Below are 21119 nucleotides of genomic sequence, written 5' to 3'. Positions count from 1 at the left end.
AGACTGTGACTATAATCCGTGTGTCTGGAAGGACAGGACCATCACCCTGCACGACAGTGGCCCGTGGGCCTCGTGTTTCTGTGCATCTGGTGAGCAAGGCGACACTAACCACCCTTCGTTCCAGACTATCTTTGCATCATGTCATGAAAGAGATGGTGTCCTCCTCTGCAGTACAAGGCAAGTGTGCTGACTACTGCCCATTAGAGAAGACCTGAGTTTCTAGAACGCAGCCCATTCCATGTGCACTCTTCTGTTTGGGCCCATATACAGAATCTCGGAGCCGTGGCAGACTTTGACACACCGCTCTTAAAAATGGTTTACTTTTATGTTTCAACATTCTTGTTCTTTCCTGATGAATTTACTTGAACAATGGGATACTTTTACTGCTGATAATAATATAATAGTGTGGGGCGCCTGGGTGGCTCAGTGGGTTAAAGCTGCTGCCTTTGGCTCAGGTCATGATCTCAGGGTCCTGATCTCAGGGTCCTGGGATGGAGCCCCGCATCGGGCTCTCTGCTCAGCCAGGAGCCTGTTTCCTCCTCTCTGTCTCTGCCTGCCTCTCTGCCTACTTGTGATCTGTCTGTCAAATGAATAAATAAAATATTTAAAAAAATATATAATAGTGTGTGTTTTCAAAAAAATATAATATCTAAGAGCCTCTTTTATACACTTTCCCAAAAGATATCCTTTAAAGGGATAGTAGGTCTGAGATAAGTGAATGGCAAAAATCCATAAACAAAACAAGTCAAGAAACTGAACACAGTAGAAATAATCAAGAAACTGAACACAGTAGAAATAAGAAAAGCTGTTTTTATAATACATAAATAATCATTTTAAATTCACTATATTCCATGATTAGCAGTGGATTCTTTCTGAAATAAACGAGGACAATTAAAACAGTACAGGATGTTTTCTAATGTTTTTTTAAGGGGCCACTAAGCCAAGATTTGTATCTCTGTATGGAACTGATTTTCAAAGGGACAGAAGTGGTCTTTGATCTTTCTGAACCACTTGTCTTCGAATTCTTTCGAAGATGCAATCACCAGGGCAGTCAGAGCTGTTGGGCCAACACACTTCACCTCTGTGTGAACCTCATCTTTTATTTTTTCTGGGACGATATCTTCTCCCATAACCTGCAGCAGGAGGGGGAAAAAAAAACAATCCTGTCCCAGTAAAAGGGGCGGAAGACTATGCTATTCATCGAGTGTAAGGGATTTCACACCAAACCAAACCAAACCAAACCACAGAAATACTTTAGCAGCTGGCAGCAGGGGGTCGTGGGGGGGGTGAATTCCAACATACCGAAAAGATGTTTCGATCCAAGGACCAGAGAAATAAAATACCCCGTATTTCTCCTCTTATCCTCCCCTGAGTGAACATATCACTGAAACACTAATATGGCAGCTGTTCCGCCTACAGAGACTGGGCCGCCAACATTCTTAAATCAAAGATCACCTTCCGCTGGCCAGAAAACACATCTGCGAGTACTTCTCCCCCCTCATAAAACCACCAGAAAGCAGAGCCTGGGCACGACACTGCTGCTGGGTGTGGGGGCAGGAGCACAGCTTCTTCCTCTTAGAAGTTCGCCACAGAAGTCAAAGGCAGCAAACAGGCCAGCAGCAAGTAGCTGGGCCTGCGCGTTCAGGACCCAGAGAGCCTCAGTCCCTCTGGAGATGTTGTCACCGCAACCTCCAGGCCCTGAGGCACCTGCCTGCCCTCTGCAGGCAAAACATTGCTGCCTACTGGTCAGAATCAGGCCCAGAACTTCTGTTAATTTCTCTCACAAGATGTGCAAAAGTTAAGTTGTAGAAGGGTTGCCCCTGAACCCGCTAAGTGATCAGCCCATCTCTGGTAAGGACAGAGAACTAAAAGTAAGTCCTAACACATTTCCTGTTGTTGGCACGAAAGGTTCGGGAGCCATCCGGCAGGGATGCTGTAAAGGGAATTTAAGTCACTTGGATTTGGACTTGATGACATCTAAGTTTCCTGAAAACCCCGAGATCCAATGTGTTCATGAATACTCCAATTATAATGCATTAGAAGCCCATTCAAAGAATGGTTTCCACTGACTTTAGATCTTCAAAGACTACTTATTATTTGAGGCAAGAGCTAATGATACAAATAGCTTAACCAGGCAATTGTCAGCATTTATTAAAGCCTGGCATTTTCATTCATTCTAAGCCAGTGTTTGTCTTGTATTTTAACATTTCTGACCTCAAGAGGTACCTTACAACACAGGTGTGTCACAGCATAAATGGCATCTTACTTTTCTTTTATTGGCCCATCAAATACTGATGTGTCTTACAACTGATGATTTCCTGGACTCAACGAAATGCAGTATTTTAAAATCTGGGATATAACACCAAAAGTGTTTTGGGTGGTTTTTTTTTTTTTGAAATAAAAAAGAGAACTGAATAATAGTAATATCCAAATAATGCAATATCCCAAAAAGAGGGATTCGCAGGAACATCATTCACAGCTGTCAATATAGCTACAAAAATATTTGACCATATAAAAAAATTTAAACTTCTATATACAAAACAAATCATAAACTTCAGAAAATACTCCAACATATAAAAAGTGAGTAAGCCCAACAGAGAGAGAGAGAGCTCTAAAAAATTAGTAAGAAAAACAGAAAATTACAAATAGAATAAGGAAGAAAAAGCATGACTAGGTATTTCACTAAATATAAATAGCCAATAAACATGTGAAAAAACTGTTCATCTTAAGAGTAATCAAACCAGTAAATGAACACTGAAAAGTGTCACTTTTATCGCTCAAATTGCAGATTTTGAAAAATAAGTTAATACGTATAAAATTATAAGTAAAAATGATCAACTATTGACAATCTCACACGGTTCAACCTAGTATGTAGGCGTGAACGAGGAAAATCAGTGTTCTCATACAGGATATGTAAACTGAACCAAATTTTCTGAATCACAATTTAGAAATGGGCTTCAAGTCTTTAAAATGTCTGTATACTTTAACCTAGTGATTCTACTCCTATAATCTATTCTAAAAGGACCGAATACATACACTGATTTTTTTGCAAAGACTTATTAAAATAGGTACTTTATATCTGTTAAATGTTCAATATAGAGGACTTAAGTAAATAAATGACAAAAGCTAAAACTGGACTACTATCTGGCCATGAAAAAGCACATACTCAAACAGTATTTAAAGATACGGGGTCAGGGCGCCTGGGTGGCACAGTCGGTTGTCTTGGTTCGATGCAGGTTGTGCTCTCAGAGTTGTGGGATTGAACCCCACATTGGGCTCTGCGCCCTGTGCTCAGTGCAGGGTCTGCTTGAGTTTCTCTCTCCCTGTTCCTCTGCCCCTTCCCACCATGTGCATTCTCTCTCATTCTCTCTCTCTAAAATAAATAAATAAATCTTTTTAAAAAGTAAAGATACAGGGTCATGATCATATCACAGTATTAGGTAAAAATAACAAGAGTATAAAGTGAAATGTACAGTTTGGCAATTCCTCACAAAGTTAAACAGAATCACCATAGGACCCAGCAAATTCCACTCTCAGGGACACATCCAGGAGAATTTAAATCAGGAACTCAAACAGATACTTGTATGCCGGAGTTCACAGCAGCATTCTTCACAATAGCCAAAAGGTGGAAACGATCCAAGTGCCAATCAACAGATGGATGGATAAAATGCATTGAGTATGTACGGACAGTGGAATATTATTCACCATAAAAAGGAACAAAGTTTGGACACATGCTACAATATGGATGAACCTTGAAAACATTAGGTTAAGTGAAAGAAGCCAGACATAAAAGGGCATATATTATAGAATTCTACCATTTGAAGTCCTAGTATAGGTAAATTCATAGCCATAGAAGGTAGATTAGAAGTTGCTAGCGGTTGGGAGGGAGGGCGGAATGGGAATTATTGCTTAATGGTTACAGAGTTGGTTTGGGATGATGAAAAAATTTTGGAAATAGTGCTGATGGTTGCACAAGACTGTGCACGTAATTAATGCACTATACACTAAACCATGATTAAGATGGCAAATTTATGTTATACATATTTTTTTTATCTTAAGAAAAGGGGAACTATTATAGAATAAAAGAGATGTAAGAGACAGAAGAACCAAATACAGTCTGTGGATCTTATATGGATCCTTTAATTTTTTTTTTTTTTTTTTAATTTAAATAGGCTCTACACCCTACATGGGTCTTGAACTCACGACCGGGAAATCAAGAGTTGGATGCTCTACCAGGTGCCCCTGGATCCTAATTCCAATAAAACAATGATTGAAAAAAAAAAAAAAGAAAGTATGCAAGCAAAGGAAATTTAAGGACACAGAGTCACGCTCGTGTCACAAAGTAAGGTTAACAGAGCACAAAATGAAATGTACACTGTAATCCCAATGAGGGCCCAGACATCTTTTTAAAAAAAGCTCCACAGGTACTTCACGAGCATTGTCCAGGTGGAGAACTACTATTCCACACAGTCCACAGATCTGCTGCACATGGGAAGGAGTATGAAGATGTTCGAGACATCTTGTAAGGATGTCTTCTTTGTAACGATAAACTTGCTTTATTATAAGGAAACCTAAAATCTAGTTGAAAAGATAAGACATACTCTTGTATTTTGGGGCGGGGGGGCAAAGTGCTATCCATTCAAGCAGTGACTGTCCCTGAGCTCAGAGGAGGGAGCCAGTGCCGGACGGGGACATTCGGGGAAAGCTTCCTAGAGGATGCGGGACCTTGGTAGGCTCTGAGGAGGAAAACAGTAAGCGGGTGGAGATGAGAAACCCAGGACAAGTTTGTCAGACACGGCAGAGGAGTCTAGAAGGATGCAAAAGATTTGCGTCAGGGAATTACATGGTCGTAAGTTCGGGGCTACTCTCTGGAAGGCCTTGGATATCACGTGGAGGCACATGCACTAGAGCTGACCTCCAAGGTGACAGTGACATGCTTGGTTTCTGAGCACGTAGATAACAAGCTCAAAGCAATGTCGTGAGATACACCCAGCAGCAGCAGGGTTTCCCACGACCTGAAGGGAGAGAGCAAGGAAGCGAGGAGAGCCGAGCCAGGAGGTCACTGGGAGCCGAGCACGAGGTCGTAAGGACGGGGGTGCTGCTGGTGCGAGAGAAACGGAAGGTGGGCCCGAAGGGAGGGTGGCTGCCTGCCTGCTGGAGGGGAGACTGGAGCGGAGACGGCTCACAGCGAGCGAGGTCCCAGCTCTGGAAAGAAGAATGACAGACGGGACTGATGAAAAAAACGAAGTCTAGAATGAAGAGATACTGCCAGATACTGACAGAAGGTTGACTGGAAAGTGTTCTGAGGAGCAGCTCCATTTTGTACCAGAAGAGACAGGAGGATCATCAATCAGCGCTTCGGATGTGTCGCTTAGGAGGTTACTAGTCTGAGACGTGAGACAAGTGTTTCAGAGATGGCGCTAGAGATACCGGTTAGAGGGTCATCGACCCAGACGTGACAGCTGAAGCCATGAGTGTGGGTATGATTTCTGCGGGAGGTGGCGGAGAGAACGGGAAGCTAAGTGGAACCTCAGGGAATGCCATGACTTAAGAGACAGAGGAAACAAGGAAATTCCAAGGGAAAGGAATATTAATAATACAGGAGAAAATCAGACTGCTGGGGTCCCTCGGAAGTAAAGGGAAGAGGAAACAAAAAGGGGGTGGCTGACAGCTATGAACACCAGGAAGATGAAGGGAAACAAAGCCTAAGGAAAGGCTACGGCAAACTTAGAGGAGAGACAGGCCATCCGCTGCGCTTGTCTGTGGGATCAAAGGAAAGGCTGAAAAAGGCTCACAAAGAAGAGACAGGAGAACACAGTCCCATAAGGGGGAAAAGGGGTCCAAGTGGGTGCTTAGTTTAGAGAAGGAAGAAAGGTGCCTGGCAATTTAGATGTGCCGGAAGTATTTCTTAAAACTGAGTGACGTGGGGCGCCTGGGTGGCTCAGTGGGTTAAAGCCTCTGCCTTCGGCTCAGGTCATGATCCCGGGATCCTCGGATCGAGCCCCGCATTGGGCTCTCTGCTCAGCCCGGAGCCTGCTTCCTCCTCTCTCTCTCTGCCTGCCTCTCTGCCTATTTGTGATCTCTGTCTGTCAGATAAATTTTAAAAAGAAAAAAAAAAAACAAAAAACTGAGTGACGTTAGGGTAGATAGGGTTATATAGACTTATTTCACGGGAGAAGTACCTCAATGATCAAGTTTCCATGACATACTAACAGGAACTAGTGTGAGTAACTTAAATACAAACACAGATCATCTCCAAATGCTATCTTAAGTAATTTCAACATCACTTTTTTAAAAAAGCTAATGAAGGTTAAAAACAAAAACAAAATACAAAACCCTGACATCTGAATTTCTCCGCAACCACCAAGCTAGTGGAAAGGCTTAGCAGAAAGAAAACGGACTTGCAGTGGGCGGGGCTCAGTTTGGCTCCGCTGCTCGAAATCCGGCCCGAGGCAGGTTCCAACCTGTGCGAGCCTCGCTCCCAGCTGCACCGGTCCCAAAGGCTGTTCTGAGCGTTATGGAGACAAATGGAGGAAAAACGTACAGAAGCGCCGCAAGAACGTCAACATTCACTCATTCGTTCAATCAGCTCTCGGAAAGCAACGATCGGACATTTAGGATGTGCAAGCAGACGGGGACTCACAAGCACTGACCGGAAAATGAAACAGAGCCCCTGACCGCAGCACTCTGCGGGAGAAAGATGACGACGACGCTGCTCTCGCGGATTAAGTGATCAAAAGCCACGTCAGGCAGAGAAAAAGTCCCTTAGCAGAAGAGAGTTGGTTGTTTTCTAAAAAACGGTACCGGAGCCAGGAAAAATACCTCTGATGCCTCGGTTCACATAAACCGCCAGGGTTCACGTGAACACTCACCTCGGCTATCAACAGCAAAGTGTCTTCTTTGAAGCTGAACCCTTTCATTTTATCTTCAATTTCCTGCTGAGTCCTTAAGTTCCTCTCCAAAGCAAACGACGTTTGCTGAGCCTGGGTGAGCTGAAGCAAGAGCCTGAAAAACAGCAAGTCCCAACGCGTGGGCGACAGGGAAGGGAAAGCCGAGGAAGGGTTCGCAGGGGTACTCGGCTGGGTGGGAGTCCTACGCGGCTAGGGGAGGGGACTCACCTTCATTTGAATCCCTAAAAAGCTTCCCACTTGAGCAAACTGAGCAAACTGTGCTGGAGAGTCATCTTTTCTAAAGTTCCTAGACCAATGCTTGGCAAAGAGATCTTTAGGGAGCAAAACCTCCACAGGGCTTCCTGTAGAAGTCAAGTGATTGAAAGCACAAACAATCCGGAGTGAAAGGAACAAGCTTCCTAATCAAAGGCTCCTCCTCCAAAATGCTGGGACGTGCTTCTCTGAAGTCTGTGTTCTGCGACCCTTTATATCCCCCAAACCTAGAGTCCCTCGACCTCAAGGACTAGTCAGAGCCTCCAGCAGACTTCCATTACCCAAAGCCGGGTCAGGTCTTTGACGAGCCTCTGGTGGCCCACCTTGCAACTGCCTCACCACGAACTTCCCGTCACGAGCATAGCCTGGTCTTCTCCTTCCGGCTTGCTCCTGTCCTGGGCACACGGCTCCTTCTCCTCCCTGTCGAAGTGCTGAATGTGGGGGCTCTTCGGTGGCCCCGTCTGCCGGGCGGCCAACTCTTGACTGCTGCTTAGATCATGATCTTGGGATGGTGAGATCGAGCCCCAGGCTGGCTGTGCACACAGCAGGGACTCTGCTTGAGATTCTCTTTCCTTTCCCTCTGCCCCCTCCAGACTACTGTGTACTCCAATGTCACATTCTATCTCTTTCAAAAAAATAGATATTTTTTAAATATATTGAATGTGTCGATTTTCCAGGTTCCCTCAGGACTCACTGGTCCCTATTTCTATTCCCACAAGCACTCAGCTCTCCTGTTCACTCATTTCATGTCTTGAATGAACCACCCACTACTCTAACCACTGGGAGATCCTGGCAGGCAAAACAGGTTTCTGCTCCATGGAACAGAGGGAGAGCGATCACAAGGAAGAAGACTTCAGGGAGTGAGGAGTGTTATGCAAAAAAGCAATCGATCACTCAATCAGTCCAAGCAGGGTGGCTAAGTACCCGCTGTTTAGGTGAACAGTGAAGGAGGACTTTTCCGAGTCATCGCTCAAGCTAAGAGCCAACGGTGAGATGGCTGCCAGAGTATCTGGGGGAAGGGGACGCTGACACATGAATTAGCTTGATGTGTTTGAAAATCGTGACGATCACTATGGCTGGAGCAGAGAGAAAAAAAACCCCATAGTAAACGAGGAGAAGGGAAAGGCAAAGTCAACGTCTCACAGGCCCCGGAAAGCAGGGCATTTATGTAAGGGTAACGGGAAGTCACCGGAGAGTCTGGAAGGAAAGCGTGCTCTGACCCACACTCCCCTGACTCACTCAAAACAGCTTATGCTACTACCTGGCCTCTGGAAGCATGTACATTTGTGACCCCTTTTCTCTCTGATGTCCTTGCTGTCCCCTCTTGCTCCTGAAAGGACTTGAAAATACAGCTTAGGGGTCCCTGGGTGGCTCAGTTGGCTAAACTTCTGCCTTTGGCTCAGGTCATGATCCTGGGGAGCCCCCCGTCTGGCTCCCTGCTCAGTGGGGATTCTGCTTCTCCCTCTCCCTCTGCCCTTGCTCATGCTCTCTCTCTAATAAATAAAATAAAATTTTTTAAAAAGGCAAAGAAAATAGAGCTTACACTTGCTTCTACCGTCTCATGTTCTCTCAGCCCTCTGCCCTGTGTCTTGTCACTCATCACTACTCAAACTGCCTTCTCAGAGGCTGCAAACGACCTCCTCACTGTCAAGTCCCCCCCTCAGATCTGATCCTACCTGACTTCTCACTATCATCTGGTTGCTGCTCTCCTTCCTGAAACTCCTTCATCTCCAGGTTCCTTCTTCTGAGCTCAACTCCTCCGAGGGAAAAGCTCCAACTGATGTCCTGTAGGTCCTTGAATCTCAGCACATCCAACCAAAATCTTTACTTTCACCGTAAGTCTGCTCTGCTCCTCCTCCCACGTGTCCTGTCTCTCAAAAGGTGCCACCATCCACCCACACACCCAAGGAAGACTCTTGTCTTGGACTCCTCTGCTCCCCTCCCCCATCCCTGTCTTTCCCACACCCTCCTTTCCTGACCGCTGCACGATCCTAGGTCAGGTCCTCACCGCCGCCCACCGATGACTCCACAGCACCTTCACTGGTGACGCACGATCCCCACTCCTTCCTCCCAAATCTCCTCCCAGCCACCAGATCTCTCTTGAAATCACAGCTCTTGTCACCCTGCTTGGACACTTAAAACTTTCAAATACTATTCTGGCCTTCAGCGTAAGGACCAAATTCTTCAAGATGACATTTAGCATCTTCTGTTAGCGGAAGTACGCCCCTTACCGAAGGCTTCCCACACACTGTGCGCTACACTCAGACGCCAGGATCCTAACCACCCCAGGAGGAAGGCCTTTCCCGTTTTCTCTGTGAAGATGAACATGAAGGAACTGGAGAGCAGAGAGTTTACGTAATTTGTACAAGGTCAGACCGCTAGGGAGCGGAGGAGTCCACACTTGCTCGCTCAGTATCAATTTATTAGATCCTTACAATGAGATCTGACTCCCAAACCCCTCCGACCCCTCACGATGTCATCCTGGCCCGCGGTCTGCCACCCACCTCTCCGGCTCCACCACCCACGCTGCTGTCACTGCAGCAGACTGTGTGACGACACCGCATGATGCGGGTCCCGTGCTTTCTTCCTCTTTACCTAGCCTGCCTCTTCTCATCTGGGGAACATTCCAGGGTCAGCAAGATACCCCAGAAAGAACTCAAGCTGTGGAATCAAAGGCCTGGGGTCCGGATCATGGCAGCATTTCAGAGCTGTGCCACTTTGGGCATAACGCTAAGTTCGTTTCCTAGTCTCTACGATGGCATCCCAACATCCACCCCAGGGAGGGGTGAGGATTAAAATGAAATAGTGCATGCAAAGCTCTAGTACACACTTCTCTCTCTGTAGCTGAGGAAGGTGCCCAGAAACACTGGGCAGAAGCGTCACTCCCCGGTAAAGTGTTCTTCCGGCTACACTGAACAGCTCCCGTTTCCTGTCCCCGTAGGGCTGCCACTACTAATACGCCGTTAGCGCCTGTGCCGCCTGTCACCGACTACACATCCAGTGTCCTCAACACCCTGCGTGCTGTAAAGGAAAGGGCCTTTAAAAAAAAAAAGATTTCCTTATTTTTAGAGAGAGAGCGAATGAGCACAAGCAAGGGGAGGGGCAGAGGGAGAGAGAATCCTCAAGCAAACTCCCAGCCTGACTCGGGGCTTGATCCCATGACCCACAGGTCATAACCCAAGCTGAAACCAAGAGTCAAATGCTCAACCAACCGAGTCCCCCAGCCGCCCCTAAAAGGGCCTCTTTTGAAAATCCTTATGATCCCAGCACCCAGCATGTGCCCGGCACATACCACTGGCTCAGGTACTTCCGAAGCAAAGTAACATAGTCAATGCGAAACATCTGCTGAATAAAGTTTACAATTTGCTTCACAGATACCACTTCTCGGAAAGCCTCACTGTTAATGTTTCTAGAATTCTCCAGAGTTAAAAACAACAGCAATAACAACAACAACACACTTTTGGCATCATTTGGGACCCAAGAGAATCTGTTTCTCTCATAAATTATAGAATTTGGTCAAGTGTATGCTCCCTTTTCCCTTAAACCTTTTTCTTTTTTACCCTTAAACTCTTACTAATATGGATTTAAAGTATCTGGAGTCCCTAAACCATGGGGATTCTCTGTAGAATGAGGTAAACATTGTTTATTCATATTATTAATAGTGATTCAAACACAAGAGCAAATTTTTGTCCTTAGTAGATTTCTGTGGAACCTGAGTGAAAAATACCTTGTTTATAAAATCTCTTCCCCTTCGTCAATGTTTTATACATTTAATTTTCTTTTCCTAATTTTAATGGTTTCCAATTTTAACATTTTATCTTGAGTAATGACACAAATAATATTCTTGAGCAAATACAGTTATGTTTCTAAATCTTACATACTAAAAGGACATGTTCAAAGGAGTCCATCTAGACTATAGGGAAAAAAAACCTCAAAAACATATCAAATTCTATCCTAGGACTTTTTGAAGATTAAAATCAGAAAAATAACACCTTTATCCTTGGCCTAGTACTGTGTGTTGTTTAATCCTTTCTTCATTTACCTGGTTCGTATAAAGGAGGCACATGCTTTCATCTGAGTCTCTAGCAACACTGCTTCTCTCTTTTCTGCCACACAGTTTGGAATATTTTTCAGAACTTTCTCATTCTTCCGGTTATTACCGCTGCTTGCTTCCACAGAAAACACAGAGCTCTCAGGCAGTGTTTCAGGAAAACACAAAAGACAGTCTTTTCCTGAGTGTGGAAAGGAGGATTTGGCAGTTTCGTCACTGGAGGTGAAATCTTTCTGTTTTTGAGATGATGCACACGATGCTGACAGAGCTGGCCCCAGATTCAGGTATGCCTCTGCCAATTTGCCCCAGTTCCAAGGATCAAAGGGATGCAAAGAAATTAGTTTCTGTAGGCAGAGAATTGTTTTCTCCAAGTTTGGCAGACTTGGACAAATACCCAACTGGAGGTAGAGCACAGCGGTTAAATGGTCTGTGTTTGTTGCTTTCTTTTCCTAAGGAGGAAAAAAAAAGTTAAAAACCTTATTTTTTTAAGATTCTATTTTTAAGCAATCTCTATGCTCAATGCAGGGCCTGAACCCACAACCCTGAGATCAACACCTGTACCCCACCCACTCAGCTAGCCAGGTGCGCAAGAGTTAAAAACTTTAACCTGCAGAACGTTTTCCATGTAAAAACGGATATGCCTAAAAACCCAAGTTGTGTATGTTGGAAATGAGAGATATCTTTCAATAGCTACAAGTAGAGAGAACTGCTTGAAGCTGTAAACCTAGAGAAATACACACGCCCTACCGAAATAACCACCAGACACTCCCAAACATCCTGTCATAACCGAAGCATAATTCATATGACAGCGGCCTGACGAATTTCAGCACCAGAATCATAAATGTCAGTTTATCTTCAAGTTTTAGTGTAATCTTTACTGTTTTAGCCAAACAGCTGAAAGACCCAAGCCAACTTTTCTTTACCCTGGGCTAATGGTCCATTTTAATATTCAAGGCTTTCTAAAAATCCAAATGGTAATTTCCTTGAGGATTCAAATGGACTCCATTTCCAAATGTGACTTGGCTTAGACATCTTCAACAGGATGGCCCTGAAGCTCTCAGCGCTTCATGCGGCGCCATAACTGAATCCAAATGCCGTCCCTGCTAACCATTACCAAGGCCAATTATTTTTGGCCAGAAGGGATTGCTTGGTTTCCTTCTGATCAGAAAATGCTTTTCAAGTCTCTTTAACCAGAGCCACCACCTCTTGCCTAACTTGCCATATGGCAAAAGCGCTGTGGGTTAGGGAAGACAAGGTTTCTTTTTCTACGTTAGTCTGTGGAGAGCAGATGGCCGACTAAAAATTACCTTTCAGTTAATTTTAAGTCTAAAGAAAACCTGGCCTACTAATATCCAGACCAGGCTCCTGCACACAGCTACAATGGGCAGGAAGTACAAGTAAAACTCCCCAGTGTGCAGCCTAAAGAAACAGGCCAGCGAGCGAAAGCTTGGGGAATATTCTACATATCTATATATTAAGTGAGAATACAGAAAATAAAGCTCCATTCGACCTATCTGGTGATACTGCACCTTCCCAGTGACAGAACAGATCTGGTTTTATTAATATTATTGTTCTGCACTCTGTCCTTCCTAACAGACCATTAGGTTCCAAAGGGGTTTTTTGGTTTTACTTTTTAAAAGTCATTTATTTCAACCTCATTCAGTTCTGACATAAAATTCTACGAAGTTTTCCCTTCAGAAAACTTCTACAATTTTTTCTTTTTAAGTTCTGTTTTAATTCCAGTTAGCTAACACACAGTGCTGTTAGTTTCAGGAATACAACAGAATGATTCCACACTTCCATACGTCACCCTCTCCTGAACAAAAGTACACTCCCCTAATCCCCATCACCTATTTCACCAGTCTCCCCACCCCTACTCTCCTCCCCTCTGGTAACCATCAGTTTGTTCTCTATTGTTAAGAATCTGCTTCTTGGGGCATCTGGGTGGCTCAGTGGGTTAAGCCTCTGCCTCCGGCTCAGGTCATGATCTCAGGATCCTGGGATGGAGCCCCACATCGGGCTCTCTGCTCAGCGGGGAGCCTGCTTCCCCCTCTCTCTTTCTGCCTGCCTCTCTGCCTACTTGTGATCTTTCTCTCTGTCAAATAAATAAATAAAAATCTTAAAAAAAAAAAAAAAAGAACCCGTTTCTTGCCTTTGCACTTCTCTTTTTTTTTGCTCAAAGATTTTTTTTTTTTTAATTCAATGCTGAATTCCTAGCAGAGAGCATAGCACCTTGGACATAACAGATGTTCAGTAACTAAGGAATACATCTTCATGTCCTTTATTTGTAAGGAGAACAGCATATACAGACTTTAGGAAATGCTACCTTCCTTCTACAACCAGGCAATAGTGCTTTATGATGTATAGTTAACATTTCATATTGAGAATGTATGTTGAGGTAGAGGCTGTTACATATAAACCATGATTTTGATGGGAGGGTTTTTATAGCATAAATAGTAAATAACTCTCTGGAAATTAAATTCCATTTAAGTGACTTTGTGAGATTTTCCAGAATAATGCAACTCCTTCTGAAATGCAATAATGATGATAAGAGTTAGTATTTATTCAGTGCGAACAGAAGCCAGGCACTAGTCTAAGCACTTTACTCATTTAATCCTCATGACAGTCTTTTAAAATAGATTCCATCATTACCCCCATTTTCATAGAAGAGGGAACTGAGTCACAACAGAGAAGTTAGAGAACTTGCCTGAAGTCACACAGCTCGTAAGTAGCAGAGCTACAGTCAATCACACGAGAAGGCACAGGATGGAGGGTACTTTGGAATGGCTGACGCATGTTAGCTGGCTTAGGGTTCTCCCTCCCGTTGAACAGTGTGTGTGTAGGCTATGGACATGAGTCTATCACCTTAGCACTGAACCCAGAATCGGGTACGTGGTGGGGCTGAAATCAATGTTTGTAGAGTGCACGCATTTAAAAGAGTCATTTACCATCAGAAGCAATGTCCTTAACCACAACTTATCACATGGGCATATCAGTTACGGTAAGATGTTTAATTATTTAAATAAGAAATAAAATATAAATAAGTTCTTTTTTTTTTTTTAAGATTTTATTTATTTATTTGACAGAGAGACACAGTGAGAAAAGAAACATAAGCAGGGGGAATGGGAGAGGGAGAAGCAGGCTTCCTGGTGAGCAGGGAGCCTGATGTGGGGCTCAATCCCGGGACCCTAGGATCATGACCTGAGCCAGAGGCAGGCACTTAACGACTGAGCCACCCAGGTGCCCCATATAAGTTCTTTTTTTTTTTTTTTTAAGATTTTATTTATTTATTTGACAGACATTGATCACAAGGAGACAGAGAGACAAGCGGAGAGAGAAGGGGAAGCAGGCTCCCTGCTCAGCAGAGAGCCCGATGTGGGGCTCGATCCCAGGATGCTGGGATCATGACCTGAGCTGAAGGCAGAGATTTTAACCCACTGAGCCACCCAGGCACTCCCATAAATAAGCTCTATTACAAAATTTTGTCCAAAAATCATTAAGAAGAGAGATGAATTAGAAGCTGTGAACATAAAGTGTTCATATCCCGACAGGCACTCCTGGAGGAGCTATTTTGTTCAGCGCTGTATACCGAACTGTCCCCTACAGAACACGAAAGGACAACAACTACCGAGACAAAAACAGAAAGAGGCCACAGCTAATAACGAAAGAGAAAGGTCTGTAAGTAGGGAAGAAATTTAAAAAACAAAACAAAACACAGGGTACCAGGCAATGAAAAACTATGCAAATCGGCGGGCTCCACTGAGATCATGTGAAGAGACCCAAAGAAAGGGGGAGACCCACTGGCCTACACTGCTGGTTCCTTCCCCAAAAGGATGCCTAAAAGCCTGATGGACGGTTTTCAGTCCTGGCAGGGGAGCTTAAGGTCTTCTGACTGGTCCTTCCTCCTGTTTCATAACATCCCAAGCTCTGGACACCTGGCACCTGCTGGCGGGCAACAGATGTTTCTCTGAGCCACAGAAACAGACGTCCTCAGCTAGAAGGAAGCACAGGAATTCTCCAGACACTGACGCCGCTGCCACTACGCCACTGATGAGTAGGTCAGGCAGGGAAGAGCAGAGCGGGGACATGTAAGAGATGCCAGGAAGAGGGAGGGGACAGGAGAGCACAGAACAGGAACGAAGGGCAGGTGCCTGATGCCTAGAAAAAGGTACCAAAAGGCCCAACGCTGCTGCTAATTTGCAGACCTGGGAGACTGAGAATGAACGCTGTCAAATCCCGCCAAGTTCACTGTGCCGTGGGCTTCCTGAACAAGGTACTCTCATCTTCCGGCTTAAGAATTAACGCACATTTATCAGAGGGGAGAAAAAGAAGAGCCAGACACAGCTGTTTTCCACATTCTAAAGACAATTTCCAAGGTTTCTTCTCACTGCAAGAGGCTGAGGTCCTAGGCAATGAACCCCACCGGCAAGTAAATTTAGGGATTTTTCTTAGTTAATGAGATGGAGGAGGACAGCTCAATTGCATGCATTCTTCAGGCTGACCTCTGGTCAACCTGATCCGCAGGGTTCACGATCAGTGTCTGGGCGCCTCATGAATTCCCTCTGAGGAAGAAAACGGGTCATCTATAAACTAAGCTTGGTCAACTTAGATCAATCCTCAAATAAAATTTACACACAGAAAAGCCAGAAATAAATAAAAAATGCCTTCATCTGAAAACAAAAACAAGCAGAATCTAGAATTGCAAATAACAGCTTTTCTTTATCCCTTAAAAAGGATTGTGCGAATTCCATTTAAGAATTAAAAAAGGCCGTTAAGCTTGGCTCAGTATGATATTTAGGATTTTTTTTGATAAAGTTCATTACAGAAATTTTGGAAAATAGAATCTAAAAAAAAAAAATTAAAGAAAAAAATTACTGATGATCCTCCTACTCTGAATGTTTACTCCTAACAAGAGTAAAAAAAAATTTTTTTTACAAGATTTTCAGGTAATGGAAGAATTTTAAGAAAAAATATTACAAGAAAATGACTGTCTAGAGCTCCAAACTGTTTATCATTAAAAGTTCTTACACCACTGATGATTTTCTACTTATCCAAACCCACAGATTTTCCTGCTAGCAAGTAGTTTTGTTTAGTTTTAGAAAATAAATTATTCAATGATCCCAGGAAAGCAAAAGGAACACAAGCAATGAAACCACTTACCAAGTTTGTAGCAATCTCCAATGCTTCTGTGTGCCTTCCCAGGTGAACCAGACACCGAGCCTGGCCTTCCTGGACATCCCTTTTCATGGCAAAATTTGTAGATGGCAATTTTTCAGAGATACTGGAATACTCTTGAAGTGCTTTCTGCCAATTATTTGTTAAATAAAGGAAATGAAGAGAAGGGATAAAAAGAGACGAATATATAGTAGAGAAAAGGATTCAGTTATAGGTATCATTTTTTTCTTGGCAGAGGCATTATTCTAACTGACTCCACAATGAACTATGGAAGGCCTGAGTATTTGTCAGTACCATTTTTCTAAAAGGTAGAAAAGAAATGGCTGGAAAATATAACCGCTACTACCACGGAAATTATCACCATATGATAGGAAGAGCATTTTGGAGCCAAAGAGACCGGGATTTGAATACTGGTTTTGCCACAAACTTGCTACACAACCTTCCTTCTCTGATCAGCAAAACAACAGTAAGACTCTTGTGAAGAAGAAATGAAATTTTCTATGTAAAGCAACCTGATATCTACTTGTTCTTCCTTTTGCTTACACATTTCGGGGTGCTCTGCTCCTGTGACTCCATGAGGCATCTGTGCTAGAGGCTCCCGCAGAATGGGGAGATATAGAACCTGGGGAAACAGACCTGCAAGGATCCCAAAAAGATCCCTATATTGTACACACAGGAAACAAAGTAAGTGATATAGAGCCATGGAGAAAAGGATAGAAACTAGGGATTCTGAGATTATAAACACTTACCAGAGAAGATTAAATTCACCCTCACAAATAACATGTTCATAACTAATGTGCTATAACTGATAGCATTGCTTATTACTGATTACCTGTTTATAACTGATTATTTGTAACTGTTTATAACTGATTGCCAGTTTCAAGTAGAGTAAGCTTATATACGCTGAACTCTACCTGATACTCTTGCCGTCTGTAGGCGAGGTCCCCCTTGAATTTCTTCAGTGTTAGAGCTTCAACATCATCACCGCTCTCTGTTTCTTCATAGAACCACTAGAAATTGTGAAAATAGCACATCACAGAGAATTAACTTACACTTTTCCCCCTCATACTCAAGTGGAAGCAATTTCCCATACGTAACTGATGAAATCTCAAACACTGACCTACTTCTTTAGGATGAGACACACAGGAAAACATCCAACAAGAAGAAAGTCAATTTTAGCAGCGATGGCTCAGTTTTCATTAAAGTCATCGTGAGTAATAAACATATCAATAGTGAGAAACGTCTCAACTGAAAAAGCAACTTAGGCCTATATGGTTCTACGCAGAGCATTTCAAGATGGGATCGTGGTGTCCGGGAAGCTGGATTTTAACTAGCACAGTTCCCACTGCTCCTTTAGCCTGAGACAGGTGTCCCTGTAGAGACGTTTTCAGAGTGGTTAGAACAGGGATTGACAATTCATTATGAAAAGGACAAAGGAAAGAGGAATTACCTTTACTTATTACGCTTTTATGAAAATGTCGTAAAAACAAAAAGTAGAATCTAACCAAATAGATTGAAATTAAGGCTGAAAGGAGGTTTCCATGCAATCAAATGCCAAAGACTTGTAGAAGAAAAGTTTGGGGTGCCTGGGTGGCTCAGTGGGTTAAAGCCTCTGTCTTAGGCTCAGGTCATGATTCCTGAGGTGGAACCTGAGGGGTCCCGAGATGGAGCCCCCACCCCTCTGCTCAGCGGGGAGCCTGCTTCCCCACCCCCCTGCCTGCCTCTCTGCCTACTTGTGATCTCTGTCGAATAAATAAAATCTTAAAAAAAAAAAAAGAAAAAGAAAAGTTTGGGGAAATGCCCATCTGGAATATTTTATTCACTTCTGTACTGATAGAAAGGAAAGTGAGACTGGGATTTCTTGGTTAGTGAGTAAAGAACATTAAGATGAGAAAACAGGTCTAACAAAAAGCAGTCTGTGTGCCAGTTTTTTCAGCCTCAAAGTAGTAGCTCAATCTCCCTTTTACTCACAATAAAACACAGTGAGGCTGACTGTGGTCTGTCCCCAGGTAAATGCTATGAAAACGCCACCGTGTTTGTGGTGATTCCACAATCGCGTCAAAATTGCTTGGTTCTATTTCTGCAAGTGTTGCCTGGGTATCATTTCCCTCCTATTATCTCAGTAAAATAGTTTCTCTCCTTCATCTGATCCATCACAGCGAAGAAAGCTGGTAACTGCTGTTTTTCTGTTGTCCCTCAAACACCGAGTAAGTCAAAAGTCCACATAATTTTCCTTCGTGCTCTACTGCTTGCCAGTCACAATGCCAGTCCCAACCTGCGGAACAACCACCGCCCAACTACAAATCTTCATCCAGTTTTCACGATCCCATGGGGAAGTGATTAAGAAAAACTGGCTTCTAAATGATTGTTTCTATTCTCCCACGTAACCTGCAGGCCTGCAACCATTTAGACGGGGACGGCTCCCAATCTCCCTTTCTGGTAAGAGGAAGGAGGGAAGATGTGAGCAAGGGCGGAATGAAGAGGTGAGGGGATGGATAACGCCGACCTCTGTCCCCCAGAGGATCTATGCAGGGACAACAGAAATCTTCCGACCCAAGCTCCTGGTTTTACCCTCACGGAAATCAACGTGATGTGAACAAGGCCTCTTTGAGTTTATGAGCAGCATCACACACCAAACAAATCCTAAAGACAAGTGATTTTTGGATTTTACTTTGTAAGCGCACAACACATCACACCTGACCAAGTATCTCACCCATTTCACTCCACAACAACCCCGTGAGCCAGCAAATCTTATTTTTCCCAAATTACACATAAGACTCTGACACTTTAATAAGGCAAGTGCTAAAGTGAAGGCTGCAATGCGGGGTCCTCTCTCATAACCATGGCTTTTACTGCTGCACCACATGCCTTCCCAGGTCCATTCCTGTTCTCAGTGTACCTGAGCAACCACTACAGGTAACTCTGAAAGACCGTATGTGGAGGAAAGGTAAGTTAAATAAAACAAACATAATTCACCAATTACTGAGCACCTGACATATTTAAGTACTTTTTTTTTTAATATTTTACTTATTTATTTGACAGAGAGAGGGCACAAGCAGGGGGGAGTGGCAGGCGGAGGGAGAAGCAGGCTCCCCGCTGAGCCGGGCGCTGAGGATCCTGGGATCAGGACCTCAGCGATGGCAGCTTCCCAACTCACTGAGCCACACAGGCGCCCCCTAAGTACAACGGTTTTAAGGAAAAATAAAGACAATATAGGTAGAGGAACTTAGCACGGTGCCTGAAACAGGTTAAGTTTCTAATATATAGTGCTGTAGTTCTTATATGTGAGATGAGATTTACATATATGCAGTAAAACCAAGTAATATTCTACCAATTCAAACTATTCACGGAGTTCCTGTTACGAAGAAAAACTGCCAGACACCGGAAGACACAAGGTTAAGCCCCCACTCTCCTGTGGTCATTTAGCACTCCGGGTCGAAGAGCTCTGCGTTACTGACAAGGGCTGTAAAGCAAACTGAATGGAGGAGAGGCACTCAAACACAAACACGTTGGCTTGGAAGGAGGAATCAGAAAAGACTTCCTGGAGGCGGTGCCAGTCAAGCTGCGCTCTAAGAAATGGATATAGTTGAGCGATCTGACCGTGCGAGCGGGGGTGACGGGGGCTGGGAGAATTCACTGAGCAAGGGCAGGCCGGTGGGTGGGACGAAGCCTTTTGGGGAGCAGACAAGTTTTGGAAAGTGGGCGGTGGCCGGATTTCTGGGGCCCCTGACCCCCCGGCTGCAGACTCAGTGAGGGCGAACGGAGTTACTGAAGATTCCAGGATAGGGAGCCTGAGGGACACCCGCCAAACGCCCTGTGCGAGTTAATGCCCACAGCTCCGGGCCCGGTGGGTCGGCCCACGGGGTGGTGCTCCGGAAACGCCCCCGCCACGTCGGGGAGGGAGTAAACAAGGGAAGGGAAGCCTGCGGGGGCGCAGGGTCGTCCGGGCGAGACGGCGGGCACCCGTACCGCGAAGACTGGGTTCCGTGGGCGGCGGCGCGGGAACAGGGCGTCCGAGGTGCTCCCCGCCCGGGACCCGCGGAGGCCGAGGCCGGGGGATCAGAGACAGGCCACCATGTCCCGCTCTCTCACCTGCGGCTCGCAGCGTTTGGCGCGGTAGGACGCCGGCGGTCCAGGCCGCCGCTCCGGCCTCTGTTCGAACACCGAGTCCTCGAACTCGCCTCCCAGCAACCAGCACCCGGTCTCCATGGCGTGCCCACCGCCGGGGCACCGGGAGGGGGCGGTGCCTGGAACAGCGCCCACGTGCCGCCCGACGCGGAAAGGGCGGGGCCGCCACGGCAGGAGCGCGGCATGCTGGGACTTGTAGTTTCGTGCGGGGGGGGGCAAACCTGGATTTGGCCCGCTGCTGGCTTGGAGTTGTGGTGTAACTTAGATTTTTATCTGACTCACACACTTACCGAAGCCGGGGACGGAGTGTTTGACTGTTCCGTTTCAGGAGATGGACAGAGAGACATGCATCAAACATGCATGCATCAAAAACACTGCCTCCAGGGTAGCATTTTAAAACTCGTACGTGGCACTGGGTTAAGCACATTTTTTGCACTTTGTATCCTCTCCCAACAATTTATGAAAGGCACAGTGATTCTCTCTTTGCAAATGAAGCTATTGGGGTTTAGAGAGAGGTTAAGTAACTTGCTTGGGATCAATTTTTACGTGGCTAAGAGCTGGGAAATACAGAAATCAATCATTAGTCCCCTCATCTCCGGAAA

General features: G+C 44.8%; 1 protein-coding gene across 1 annotated transcript; it reads right to left on the bottom strand.

Annotated features, from left to right (window-relative positions):
- Window positions 1-794: 794 nt before the first annotated feature.
- LOC111146552 (chromosome unknown C8orf76 homolog) lies at window positions 795-20616 on the bottom strand. The gene is made up of 6 exons (XM_022502138.1): window positions 20482-20616; window positions 17304-17399; window positions 16375-16518; window positions 11206-11663; window positions 6873-7005; window positions 795-1133 (listed from the first exon to the last, which is right to left on the bottom strand). The coding sequence occupies exons 1-6, from the start codon at window positions 20596-20598 to the stop codon at window positions 936-938; spliced, it is 1146 nt and encodes a 381-aa protein (XP_022357846.1). The 5' UTR covers window positions 20599-20616; the 3' UTR covers window positions 795-935.
- Window positions 20617-21119: the final 503 nt, after the last annotated feature.

The sequence above is a fragment of the Enhydra lutris genome, unplaced genomic scaffold (genome assembly GCF_002288905.1).
Source record: "Enhydra lutris kenyoni isolate GAN:26980312 unplaced genomic scaffold, ASM228890v2 scaffoldscaffold14, whole genome shotgun sequence".
In the NCBI taxonomy this organism is placed as follows: domain Eukaryota; kingdom Metazoa; phylum Chordata; class Mammalia; order Carnivora; family Mustelidae; genus Enhydra; species Enhydra lutris.
This window is presented reverse-complemented; position numbering and strand designations above follow the sequence as displayed.

What these genes read in the sequence shown, in the direction of transcription:
- LOC111146552 (XM_022502138.1), bottom strand. Translation starts at nt 20,598, where the DNA reads ATGGAGACCGGGTGCTGGTTGCTGGGAGGCGAGTTCGAGGACTCGGTG. An exon ending in ACAGACGGCAAGAGTATCAG is followed by an intron (nt 16,519 to 17,303) that starts GTAGAGTTCAGC and finishes AATAATTGGCAG; the next exon opens with AAAGCACTTCAAGAGTATTC. An exon ending in GCCTCCTTTATACGAACCAG is followed by an intron (nt 7,006 to 11,205) that starts GTAAATGAAGAA and finishes GCTGTTTTTCAG; the next exon opens with GCTCTTGCTTCAGCTCACCC.